Here is a 12,181-nt window from a genome sequence, read left to right as displayed (position 1 = left end):
CATGCTTATTATGTTATATATCCTGCTCTCTTGTATCTCGCTTAGGTTGTTGGTCTCTAAAATACAGGGGGAGTGTTGATCCTAGTATGTGTGTCGTGCAGTCCAAAGCACTTATCTTGCCGGCGCACATCTAGGGGGAGCCCATCTATATTTTAGAGATTTGGGGTTTGCTTATGTCCTTTGTCTTTTCCCGTTTGTGCAAATCCCGTATTGTCATCAATCCACCAAAAAGGGGGAGATTGTAAGGGCATATTTATCCCTAAGATGTTTTGGTGATTGATGACAATGCTTTTGCGGACTAATCGTGTGCATTGAGTGTTTTCAGAGATTCATCCTTTTGGCACGAGACGATTCCCTCCCCTCGGAGCTTGAAGCGAAGACAGTGTAGTCCTTTCGAATTAGTTTGATGGACTAGTTTCATAGGGATCACCGTACTATCAAGAGGGGGTCCGCTTTGGAAAGGCTAGGGCGGAATCATCACGTACACTTCCTTTGCCCCCCCCTCCGAGCCTTTCCGCTTCTATGATGGGCTCGTTCCCCTTCTCAGTGTGCCCTCTCTGGTCCCAGCGGTAGTACCGCGGGACGGAGCGGTAGTACCGCTTGGGTGCTACAAGCGGTAGTACCGCTGGTAGCCCCCAGCCGTAGTACCGCTGCGGTCTCGTGCTAGTACCGCCTCGATTCGAGGGGTCTTTTTACGTGTCGGGTTTTACGGTACTAGCTGCGGCAGTGGGGGCCTACAAGGGAAGAAAACACTAGCATTCAACCCAGCGACCTAGCGATCGAGCAATTAATACCCAAATGCGAGCGAAAAAGCAGCACGGTCGCTACCTAATGGGCGACGACATGCTAGGGGGCGCATGAGCGCCAGTGAATCCTTTGGGTGCTTAAGGCGCCGATTAGGAGGACTTGTAGCCACTGAGCTAATGCAAATCATACATTAGCGATCACCGGTTTACAACACTCTATTGGCCCAGCCTATCGCAGCGAGCGTGAACCAACTACACCCCTAAATAAATGTTGTTGGCTTTACGAATGTTTCTTTGCTGGTTTTTCCTTCTTTCTTTTTGGAATGTTATTTTTTTTCAGTTTTTTCTTCTTTTCTTCAGAAATTCATAATTTTCTAGAAAATACAAAACATGTTCAGGGTTTCAAATTTTGACTGTGTATTTAAAAAAATGTTGAAAATTATAAGTAATCACAATTTCCTAAAAATTACTTGTTCCCCCAAAGATGCTCAGAATTTTAAAAATTATTCATTTCTTCAAATAATGTTCACAACTTAAAAAAATTGTCAACTTTTAAATTTGTGCCTGTTTAGAAAAAATCCAAATTCATGACCATTTTTTTCAAACCCATAATTCTTTATGAAGTCATGAACATTTTTTGAATTCACAAACAATTTTTGAATACCATTTTTTGAATTAGTGAACGTTATTTGAATCCTTGAGCATTTTTTAAAATTCATGCACAAATTTTGAATTAATGAAGATTGTTTTTGGATTCTCGACCATTTCAATTTCATGAACAATCTTTGAATTCAAGTTTTTTTAATTATGAACATGTTTTTAATTGACGATATTTTTTAATCCACAATTTTTTTGAATTATCTATAATTTATGAATTTTTTTATTTTTAAAAAAATTCATGCACTATTTTTGAATCCATGAACATTTAGGTGAAACGGACCTGGGTATAAAAAAGGACTAGGTAAAAACTGCCTAAGAAAAGAAATAGGTGTAAAAAAGAGCCCACACCCCTATGCCGGCCCATCACAAATTTGAAAAATATTCAAAAATTGAAAAAATTGCCATGAATTGAAATACGTTCTAGAATTTGAAAATTGTTTACTAAAAATGTTTAAAAAATGTTCACGAATTAAAAAGTTGTTCTTGCTGTGAATACAAGCGAGTATATACTTTGTATTGACACAAAGCAAAATTAATCTGCATTAATTACATCCTTCCTGAGACAATAATGGACGTGTAGATTCTAGGGGGCTGCAGATCCGAGAGCTCCTCCTCCGCGTCTGAGTGTTGCTCACCTGTCCGGCTCATTTAACGCATCTCGCCTTTTCATCAACGCTTGTCATGTCAGGTGAATCCTATTTGGCGCTTAAATACATTGTAATTCGTACATGGCACACACATCCCTCGATAGATTAGTTAGCAGACCGGCCCATCCAACATATCGTACGCGTTGGAAGCTCCTCCCAATTACAGAAGCTCCCAAGACCGGTTTTGAGAAGCTTATGGAAGCTTCAATTCCTTTCTTTTCCATTTCATTTCAGTTGTTTTTACCCGGTTTTTGTTTTTTCTCCTCTTCCTTGTTTTCTATAAGAGATGCCACATCGGATTTGTGCCTTGTTAGTAGAGAAAGGAGAGGAAAGAGAAGAGAGGTGGAATACAAGCCGTGGTCAAATGTAATCTCAAAAACTGTATTAGGCCCTATATATATTTGGATGGAGGGAGTATCTGGTAAGGCCTTTTTCAATGCACCGGTGCTTATGTGTGGGGCTAAGTGTATTAAAAGGCTTAACAACTAATGTCTCCTTGTTCTAAAAGAATATCGTCTCTCCAATGCATATGTGCTTGGTGTTATAGCTAAGCTCCCTTCATTAATTGTTTAGTAACTAAACTCATTTATGGATTGTTTGGTAGACATTTTGCATAGGTCTGTGCGCTTGACATCGATTCTGAGGTCATCGAAGTGCTATCTCTCCTTTTTTTTTACGGGGAGCTATCTCTCCTCCTTAATTGCTTTACCAAATTAGTCTTTTGCCTATGTGACATTCTTAGCACCGGCACCCCGTGAAGCGCTGAAAAGAGTATAAGTACATAACTTTGTTGTGTTTGAGAATTAGGTATTATTGTACAATCTATTGGAAAAGACAAGTTGTGTACAGGAAAGACTTGATCCAAGATATTTTCTGCCCACAATTTATGAAAGAGTGTACTTGACTAAAGAAACCCGTCCTACTTGTTTACTTTGAGTCTAATAATTGTGCCTTTTCTAGTTTTTGGCGGTTTGTTTATGCTCTTCTCATGTGACCAATTCTTTTTCTTAATTGCTTTGCCACATCATTTTTTTGTCTATGTGACATTCTTAACATTTGTACACCATGAAGCACCGACAAAGGCCTGCGTACAGAATTACAACTTTGCTGTGTTCAAGAATTAGTTATTAATACATTATAATCTCTTGGAGAAGACAAGTTATGTACACGAAAGACTTGGTCCAAGATATTTTATTCCCACAGTTTATGAAATGTACTTGACTAAACAAAACCCGTCCTACTTGTTTACTTTGAGTCTAATATAGTTGTGCCTTTTCTAGTTTTTTGCAGTTTGTTTTTGTATTCCACTCATGTGACCAATTCTTCGACCGATATGGCCCTGCCCTAAATCTTTAGCTGTCCCTGACACACATGCCTACTTTTCTGTTTATTATTTAGTACTCCTCCGTAACTAATATTCGATATAGGGAGGGGCGTTTTGGTGCCCAGGCTCAGCTGCACCCTAAATCCTGGTCATTCTCTACATTATTGGGATGCGAGAAAGTCCAGCTGTCGCAGCAGTCTTTGCCCACAGAAAAGAAAGATACAGGCGCAATACATGGGGCTACAGTAGCGTACGGTGGGCCTTTTCCGTATGGTGGGGCGTCGTCCCGCGTGGGTGCTTGTCGTCTCCGTCACGGCGTGATGCTGTGCCATGGTACAGGACGTCAGTGCGGATCCTGGACCTTGGCCTCTCGACTAGGATGGTTAACCCGGAGGCTGGACGAAGAGGTAAGGTGAACTCCTTCCATCAGCAGATCGTAAGTTTATTTTTGTGCGCATCTGGAGATAACTGATCTGTTCGAGGAATCAGTTTGTGGTGCGCAAATGTGGTTCTACAGTTGAAAATGGTAGCAGCAGGTAGTTGTATTCAGCATGGTTCAGTTAGCTAGATGGCGTAGCCGCTCAGTTAACTTATATTCAGATAAATCCTATGTTAAGGCAGGCGAATAACAGAGAACAAAAGAAATTAACATTTGTCTGCCAGATCGAACTGCATGTCCAATGCTATTAGCAGGAACTTGGTATTTTTGCAGGTTAAGACTGGGTAGCCTGCTGATATGCTTCATTGATGCCTGCGAACGCCACAACACGACCGATCTGATTCGGAGTAAACGGATCAGGGTCAACGAAAAGCAGGATATAAATAAAACACACAAAAGTACACAAGGGATGATGCTCACGTCGTATAGGATGCACTTGTAGAACCTGGATCTAGGTTTCTGACCCTCCAGCTATGGCGGTGACTAGCTCCGCGTCGCAGCAAGGGTACGCCATCAGAGGAGGAAGCTGACACGGGCATGGCTCTCGTGCAGTTGCAGCGGCTGAGTACGATGCTAGATTGGGTCGTGTTGGTTGCGAGGGGGAGCATGGGTGGGGGATGCAATTATGGCGGGCCGGGGCCGGTGGCCGTGAGGGAGACCGGGTCACGGGCACGGCTCAGGGTGGAACAGAAAAATGCCCGAGCCGTGCGAGAACCACCTGGTCCGCGCGTACCGTGCTGGCTCCCGTCGCAATGAATGCGAGACAGAGCTGCAGCATTTTTAGATCGATGCGTGGCAGCATATACGACCACAAAATACAAGTACGAGCACATATCCTCATGCGGGCGAACGGGAATGATTTCAGGAGCAGCTGAGCTCGAGCTCAGAAACGAATATTCGATATAAGATCTTTTATAAATAACTAAAGCAGTGATCTAAACGATCTTATATTAGTTTACAGAGGGAGTACTATCTAATTACGTACTGCGAGCAAGTGCACTTGCTCATGCAAGATTGCAAGTCACCAAAAAATAAAGAACGATCAATTAACAACAAAAACAAATCAAGTATTCAAAGATGGCAACGTTGCACCTCTGACTTTCATATGTCAAAGGTTTGAACAGCTAGCTGGTGAACTTTCTTGATTCTAATATATACTACTCGTTTCCACTATAAAGACTACATTTAGATATAGGCTCATTCATTTTGCTCCGTATATATAGTCTGTAGTAGTGAAATCTCTAAAAGGACTTATATTTAGATGGAGAGAGTACATACCTAATTTTTCTTCTTCTTGAAAACACTTGTGTATGCCTAATTGCTTGTGTTACGAGTAGCTTATCTAGATGGCGTAAATTTAGGCAAACCTGAGAAAGACTTGTCATGACTTGTGACCGTTTCCGTTGGAGAAGTTTGACTTGTGACCGAAGGTTTTCGGCCACTTGGGTCTGGACCGGATCAACGCCCCGAATGGTACAACACCTCTCTTATTACCAGCAACAGCCATCAGGCGCACCGGAGTAGTCCTACACTCCTACCTGCCGGCTTGCTGCCACTTTGCAAGTAAAGCGCGAGCACACGCACGCGCCCGGTCGAGTGCTGATTTGGAGATTCCAGCGCCGGACGACCGCGTGCACCTGTGCTGTTGTGCGAGCGAGACTAATCCACAGCGGACGGGCGGAGGAGGGATGCATGACTCGTGCGTTGCCAAGGAACGAAAAGTGCCTCACAAGTTGAAGAGGAGAAAAGTGTCTCACAAGTTCAAAAAGGGACAAGTGTTTCACGCCTAGTTGGCCGTTTTCTCCATGCACCGAAGCTTCCTAGGATCGTACGTAGTATGCAGTTCCTGCATGCTGGACCAATGCCGCTGCAAAGCAGAAGCAGGGGTCACTGATCAATCAATCGATGGTTCCTGCATTAACGACGGTGGTTCGGTTTTTCAACTGTGAAAATGACATCGTGAAAAGAGGGAGTTGTCTTCTCACACGATGCTCACCATGTGATGTCAATCCTAGAGACTGAACCAGAAGCTTTTACCAAGCTTTAGCCCCTGGTGATAATAACGATATTAAAGCCATGAACGTATGAAATGAGAGGACAATCTGCAACCACTTTCCTAAAATATATAGTATGACATTTCGGGTGGTGTTGGGAGAAACGGCCATCGAAGTAAAGCCATAGACACAAGACAAAGATGACATCTAGGCGAAACGTTCTTCGCTCAGGCATAACAGCACGGATCAAGACACTAGGAGCAGCCGTCGCGGTCGACAGTCCTGTGGACCGTACGAAACGAAAGCACAGCAGCAGCAAATGATCTGCAAAATCCATCCTCTCACAAGAGCGCCGAAACGTCTGGATATCCCCTCGAACCGGCTCAAGTCTCCACCCGCAGCCGCCTCGCCGTCGTTTTCCCCGCAAAACCCCCCAACCCACGAAGTCACGGTTGCCCGTCAAAAGAGGAGAAGAAGAACGCGCCACGCACGCCACGCCCTGAGAATCGTACGTACCGACGGACGTGGCGGCTGCCGGCCCAGGCCCTTCTCCGGTCGCCCGGTCGAAACCCGACCCTCAGGCATCGCATCGCATCGCGGCCGATCGGCCCGCGTCGTTGGTCTTTCCGACCCAGCCGAACGAACGGAAACGGTGTCAGCTCGCTCGTGGTCGTGGGCACGCACGCGTCTACTCACTGAGAGCGTTTGAATGCACGTCGGCCTCGCCGCGACAACGCCTTCGCCACAAAGCAAACCATCTCCATCTCCATCTCCACAAGCAAGGGAGTTCTCACACCACGCTCACCATGTAATGTCAATCCTACAGACTGAACCAGAATAGGTGAGATGGAACACTCTCGCTGCTTTTGCGGAACTTTTTTTGCTTTTTGCGGAAAAGCTTTTGCCAAACTTTAAACCCTAGTAAAGCTATGAACATTTGGAATGAGAATACGATTTGCAACTACTTTTCTTTCCTAAAATATATAGCATGACATTTTGGTCGTTGTTAGCCGCAGAAAAGGCCATCGATGTAAAGCCATGAACATAAGACAAGATGCAAGCCAGTCATGGAAAACGTACGCCTTCGCCGTAGCAAACGTCCGTCCCAATATAGACGAACCATTCTTCGCTCCACCAGTCCACCACAATAACAGCACCAAGACACTACGAGCAGTCGCGGTCGACAGGTCCCCTGTGCTCCGTACGAAACGAAACGGTCTCGGCCCGCTCGTGGGCACGCGCGTCGACTCACTCGACCAGTCGACCGGGAAAAGAGAGCATTTGAATGCACGTCGGCCTCGCCGCCCTGGACAACGCCTTCGCCACAAAGCAAACCATCTCCATCTCCACAAGCAACCTCCTTCCTGGCCGTCGGATCCTTCCCGCGTCCGAATTAATTGTCTTTCTCCTTCCGACTCACACCTCCACACCACCCCGCGCGCGTACGGGACGGGGGTATAAAACACCGACGCAAAACCGCCTCATCACCACTCACCACGCACCCTCCCCCCCAAACCGTCAGCACTCAGCCACCTGGGCTTCGCTCGCCGACCGATGGGGAGGACGCTGGACGTGCTGCTGGGCCGAACCACCAAGCAGACGGCGCGCCTCAAGTCCCTCCTGGGGCTGGCCACGAAGCGGATCGCCGTGGTGCGCGCCCACCGGGAGGTGCGGTGCGCGCAGGCGCGGGGGGACGTGGAGCAGCTGCTGCGGCAGGGCCACCCGGACCGGGCCCTCCTCCGCGCCGAGCAGGTGATCCGGGAGCGGGACACGCTCGACGTCCTCCTCCTGCTCGACGCCTACTGCGCGCTCCTCGCCGACCGCTCCGCGCTGCTCGACGCGCACCGCGACTGCCCCGAGGAGCTGCGGGAGGCGGCGGCGGGGCTCTGCTACGCGGCGGCGCGCTGCGGGGATCTGCCCGAGCTGCAGGAGGCCCGCGCCCTCCTCGCCGCCAAGTTCGGCCGGGGCTTCGCGTCCGCCGCCGCCGAGCTCCGCGCCGGCTGCGGCGTCAACGCCAAGCTCGTGCAGCGGCTCTCCACGGCCCTGCCCAGCCTCGAGAGCCGCCAGATGGTGCTCCTCGAGATCGGCGCCGACAAGGACATCCCCGTGCGCCTTCACAGCGACGCCGCCTCCTACGGCCACGAGGATTCGGCCGGCCGCTCCCACCATGGCCATGGCCACAGGAAGAAGAGGCACGACGACGACGACGACCGACGGCACGCGACGCCGCGGGCCGAGGAGCCGGAGGGAGACAAGGCCGACTCGAAGCTGACATTCAAAGACGTGGAAGAGGCGGCGCAGGCCGCCTTCGAATCGGCTGCCACGGCGGCGGCGGCCGCCAAGGCTGCCATAGAGCTCTCGCGAGCAGGGTCCGGCAGCACCGACGACAGGCACAGGAGGAACCCAGGAAGGGCGCATGCCGACGACGAGATGCTCCACGGCGGCGAGGATCTGGCCGATGCAAAGAAATTCGGAAGGATCGGACATGTTCGGAACTACAGCTCAGACGCAGAGGATCTGCCGGAGGAACGCGGAGAAGAGCAGGATACGCCCAGGAGCAGGCCGGCTTCAGTCAGGACGAACAGAAGACTCTAGCAGTCTAGCTGCAGCCATATGGCCACAGCAGAGATGGTTTCTTGATTTAGTTGTATTGATTGATAGCAGTTGAACTCTTGCAGCTATATATTGCAGATCATTCGTTATTAAATTTTGTGTATGCCATGTAAATAGAGAATTGGGAAAGTAAATATTAATATGATTCCGATTTTTCACCGAAGAACAGAGAGCAAACACCACAAGCTTATGTTGTCAGTGATAAGACGCCTCGATATAATTTAAGATGGTGATAAAGTTATATTACATGACTGGTTCAAAACATGCTGCAAACCTCAGATAAACTACTACTGAACCTACCAGCTAGAGTCCTCGGAGCAGATATATTATCATCAGCGGACGAACATCATCTGTCTGGACAAACTACAACACACGGCCTGCCTAAGAAACTAGTAAAACCATAGAGCTGTTTGGCTGATAAAACTGATGTAATATACTACATCTGATCTGAGATACTCCCATGCCCCTACATCCTCAGCGAGAAACTTTTCTCCTTTTGTTGAGACTCGCCAGCATTTCACTGTATGGTTGGAAGTTCACATCCACATCTTCATCATACTCAAGACCAAGTTCTTCCTGCACACACAAATATTATTCATCGATACGATGGCTGGTAGGGTGAAAGCAATACTAGAAAGCTGACTGACAAGAAGCAGCGACAGCAAATGAACTAAACAACTACTACCAGTTACAGCCTGCCATTCAAGTGCGCAAATGAAAAGAAACATATATCATATATGCATTAATCAAGTGTCAGGTAAAACAAGAAGGGGCAACAAGAACCTTAAATTCCTTCTGGTCTTTGGGGCTATTCTCGGTGATATTATCCCATAGCTCCTTGAACATCCTCTTTCGCTTTCTCCACTGGTTAGTTTTCTCAGAGAAGGTCTCTTCAATTATCTTCTTGTCTTCAGGTTTCACCAAGATCACACCACTCTGCAATTTCTTTAATTTTTCTTCCATTTCCTGGACCTGCGTAAACATGAGCTCTGCCGTTAAAACTAGGTTGAACAAACACACTCATGTGCACTAAGAAGCATATTAACATGCACACATACCTCACTTTGTAATCTGGCCTCCTTTGACCTAATCTCATCCAGTGTCAAGTTTGACTGTAGACCTTTTATCTCTGCGATAGGATTTGTACTTAGCTACCACTAATAGTTGCTTACTGCATTGAGAAAGACCACAAAGACCATGGCACCAAACAGAGCTTACCAGATTCGACCTCACTAGTAATTTTCTTTTGCTCTGCGAGTTCTTCCTGTAGTTTGCTATTTGCTTTCTTCATCTCCTCAAGTTCCTCCCCATTTGGAATGTCAAACTGGTCTTGCCGAGCAAGGTAGATTTTCTGCTTGCCATACTCCTTGAAGGATATTTGACCGCTGTCAGCCAATGCATCCAGTCCTTTTTGCACTGCAGTCTTCTTAAGACTAAACTTCTGTAGTGCATCAGCCACATTCTGAGAATTCAATGGCCTATTTTGCTGCAGAATCATAGCGATAGTCCACTCATCATTATTGCCTAGTATGGTAAAGATTGGAGCTACAGTAGCAAACATAGAGTGGAGACGGAATAATCTGAAGTCATCTAACCGACCACTTAATTCATCTCTTGATATTTTGCATAAAGTTCACGCATGATATACAACTTCTTTTACAAATAATGTTCTCACTTTGCATGGATGATTGGTTCTAACCAAACAGATGTAAGAACGGTGTCTGAAAGGAAAACATCGGTGTGAAACTAAAGATGATAATGATAACTCATGCAGTAATGCAGTAATGCTTCAGGTGCATATAATTGCAACACCATTAAGATACCGAAATAAAATAACCTATACTGCTTATAGAAAAACGACCTATACTGAAGAGTGCAAAATTTATCTGGAAATACTAGTGTATCCATTTGTAAGCACTTGACTTCCAGTCGGTCAGTCGCAATCAGCCTTAGAGGATACTTGTCATACAAAATCACAGACAGATACTTCTATGGAGAGTATAGTTAAGCAGAGGGGAGAAAATTCAAAAGAGAAGTTAATGAATTGTGTTGACTACATTGAAACATCCGCAGACCAGAATGCAAGACATGCTGAAAAGAAACACTTTCTTGAGTTTGAGAACTATTCAATCTTAGGAACCACCACCAGATTCCAAAGACAGGTGTGAACTGAAGAATGATACAGCTTCAGTCATTTGGAGTTCTGTCAACACGATGATAAACAAAGCAATGAAATGCGCATAGACCGATTATCTGGACTGACAACTGCGGTTTCTAACATAACTCAGAATTGTTCAAGTCGCCTCTGACAAAGCAACTACGGATGACAGCCAGCATAAAAAATCAAACAGCATGCTGTCATGACGAACCTCCGTGCGACTAATCATCATCTCCTTCATATGCCGCAATACACGCTCCTGACATTGAACATGTATAGCAGGCACTTAGGCAGAACCTAGCTAGCATCGTTTGGTACAGAACCACGCATCCCTGCTAAAGTTCACAAACATTCCCACACGGGACAAAACACCAACGCTTGTCGTGCAAGCGCCGCGGCAAGCACAAGGTTGATCCCCTAAGCGGAGGCAGGCAATCTGGGGTTGAGGGTTTTGACGGAGGGGGGTCGTTACCTGGTTGACGAAGTTGAGGACGATTCCTGCACAGGAAACCGAGACAAGGTGGTCAGGACCATGACGGCATAGGGTTGGTGGAATTGGGGGCGGAATCGAGCGGGGGGAGCTCAAATCGGGAGTGGATAGGGTTGGATCGACCGGGGGGCATACCTTCGACGCTGTCCGATTTAGGCGGCATTGCGTGCTCTCTCGGCGCTTCCTCCGCCTGCTTCGCCCGCCGCCGCCGCCGAGTCGATGCTGTTCGCGGTTGAGCGAGGCAAAGGGGAAAATGGGGTGGGGTGGATGTGGGGGAGAAGACGGGAAGGGGGAAGAAGGGTTTGGCCTCCACTGTGATACGGGTCACTGACACAGCGGGCCCGCAGCGCTTAGTGACGCGTGGATTTCCCGCCAAAACCCCCGGCGTGCGCGCTCCGGGGCACGGGCGTGGGCCGTATCGCCTTCGCTGGCGCTAGCGTCAGCCCAGAAACAGCGCAACTAGTGATTATTACTGTGTGTTTAGGCCCATTGCCTAGACTATCTGCTATTCTTGCAAAAAAAAAAACTTTCCCAAAACGCGCCAAATCATTTCTTTCCTTTGAAATAAGGCCTATATTTTCAGAAAAAAAAGTGACCAGCTCGACTTAGTCCTCGGGAAGCGGATCTAGCTCCATCCTGAGCAAGTCAAAAGATTCAGACATATACAGGTAGGCCTAATCAAAGAAATAAACGCTTTCTCATCAAGTGCAATTTCAAGCAAATTAATCATAACTGAACATAGATGACAAACTAGATGCATCTCTAAATATGAACTTTCAATTTGCCCACAAGTTTGCTCACTTATCAAACACTGATTAATTCAACTTGTCAAACGCAGGAAAAAAATCCTGGTCTGTGAGGCTAATACAACAGTTACCAAAGACAGCAATGTGTGGATGCTAGTATTACACAAGAGGCTCAAGACAAGGTGGCCATCCATTTCATGCTTCGTCTATGTATGTGTTAGAATTAATTACAATTTGTAATTAGGGGAAAATCTCCCCTTGCCCAAACCGTCGTTGCGGTTTGTCCCGCAACCGACGTCTCCCTTCGATCTCCTGGAACCGACGCCTCCTCGAGGGATCGTCGTGTCTCTTCGGGACATATAAA

General features: G+C 47.0%; 2 protein-coding genes and 1 long non-coding RNA gene across 4 annotated transcripts; 1 reads left to right on the top strand and 2 right to left on the bottom strand.

Annotated features, from left to right (window-relative positions):
• Positions 1-1,840: 1,840 nt before the first annotated feature.
• LOC120962378 (uncharacterized) lies at positions 1,841-4,578 on the bottom strand. The gene is made up of 2 exons (XR_005753145.2): positions 4,237-4,578; positions 1,841-4,153 (listed from the first exon to the last, which is right to left on the bottom strand). It is a non-coding gene; the product is annotated as an uncharacterized lncRNA (long non-coding RNA).
• Positions 4,579-7,253: 2,675 nt separating this feature from the next.
• On the top strand, positions 7,254-8,589 carry LOC109778831 (uncharacterized). The gene has a single exon (XM_020337416.4). The coding sequence runs from the start codon at positions 7,365-7,367 to the stop codon at positions 8,403-8,405; it is 1,041 nt and encodes a 346-aa protein (XP_020193005.1). The 5' UTR covers positions 7,254-7,364; the 3' UTR covers positions 8,406-8,589.
• A 21-nt stretch (positions 8,590-8,610) lies between these two features.
• On the bottom strand, positions 8,611-11,364 carry LOC109778828 (homologous-pairing protein 2 homolog). Of its 2 annotated transcripts, XM_020337414.4 has the most exons (6): positions 11,207-11,364; positions 11,054-11,079; positions 9,642-9,909; positions 9,482-9,552; positions 9,207-9,395; positions 8,611-8,999 (listed from the first exon to the last, which is right to left on the bottom strand). In XM_020337414.4, the coding sequence occupies exons 1-6, from the start codon at positions 11,232-11,234 to the stop codon at positions 8,898-8,900; spliced, it is 684 nt and encodes a 227-aa protein (XP_020193003.1). In that variant the 5' UTR covers positions 11,235-11,364; the 3' UTR covers positions 8,611-8,897. The 2 variants fall into 2 exon arrangements, with proteins under 2 accessions (XP_020193003.1, XP_073352238.1); XM_073496137.1 differs by lacking the exons at positions 11,054-11,079; positions 11,207-11,364 and adding an exon at positions 10,793-10,965.
• Between the last annotated feature and the right edge of the window lie 817 nt (positions 11,365-12,181).

The sequence above is a fragment of the Aegilops tauschii genome, chromosome 4 (genome assembly GCF_002575655.3).
Source record: "Aegilops tauschii subsp. strangulata cultivar AL8/78 chromosome 4, Aet v6.0, whole genome shotgun sequence".
In the NCBI taxonomy this organism is placed as follows: domain Eukaryota; kingdom Viridiplantae; phylum Streptophyta; class Magnoliopsida; order Poales; family Poaceae; genus Aegilops; species Aegilops tauschii.
The sequence above is the reverse complement of the archived record's forward strand: the minus strand, read 5'-3'. Positions and strand labels throughout refer to the sequence as shown.

Coding starts and splice junctions, on each gene's coding strand:
- LOC109778831 (XM_020337416.4), top strand. CDS start 7,365: ATGGGGAGGACGCTGGACGTGCTGCTGGGCCGAACCACCAAGCAGACG.
- LOC109778828 (XM_020337414.4), bottom strand. CDS start 11,234: ATGCCGCCTAAATCGGACAGCGTCGAAG. Junction 9,910..11,053: donor TCCTCAACTTCGTCAACCAG/GTAACGACCCCC, acceptor ATGATTCTGCAG/CAAAATAGGCCATTGAATTC. Junction 9,000..9,206: donor AAGACCAGAAGGAATTTAAG/GTTCTTGTTGCC, acceptor TTGTGTGTGCAG/GAAGAACTTGGTCTTGAGTA.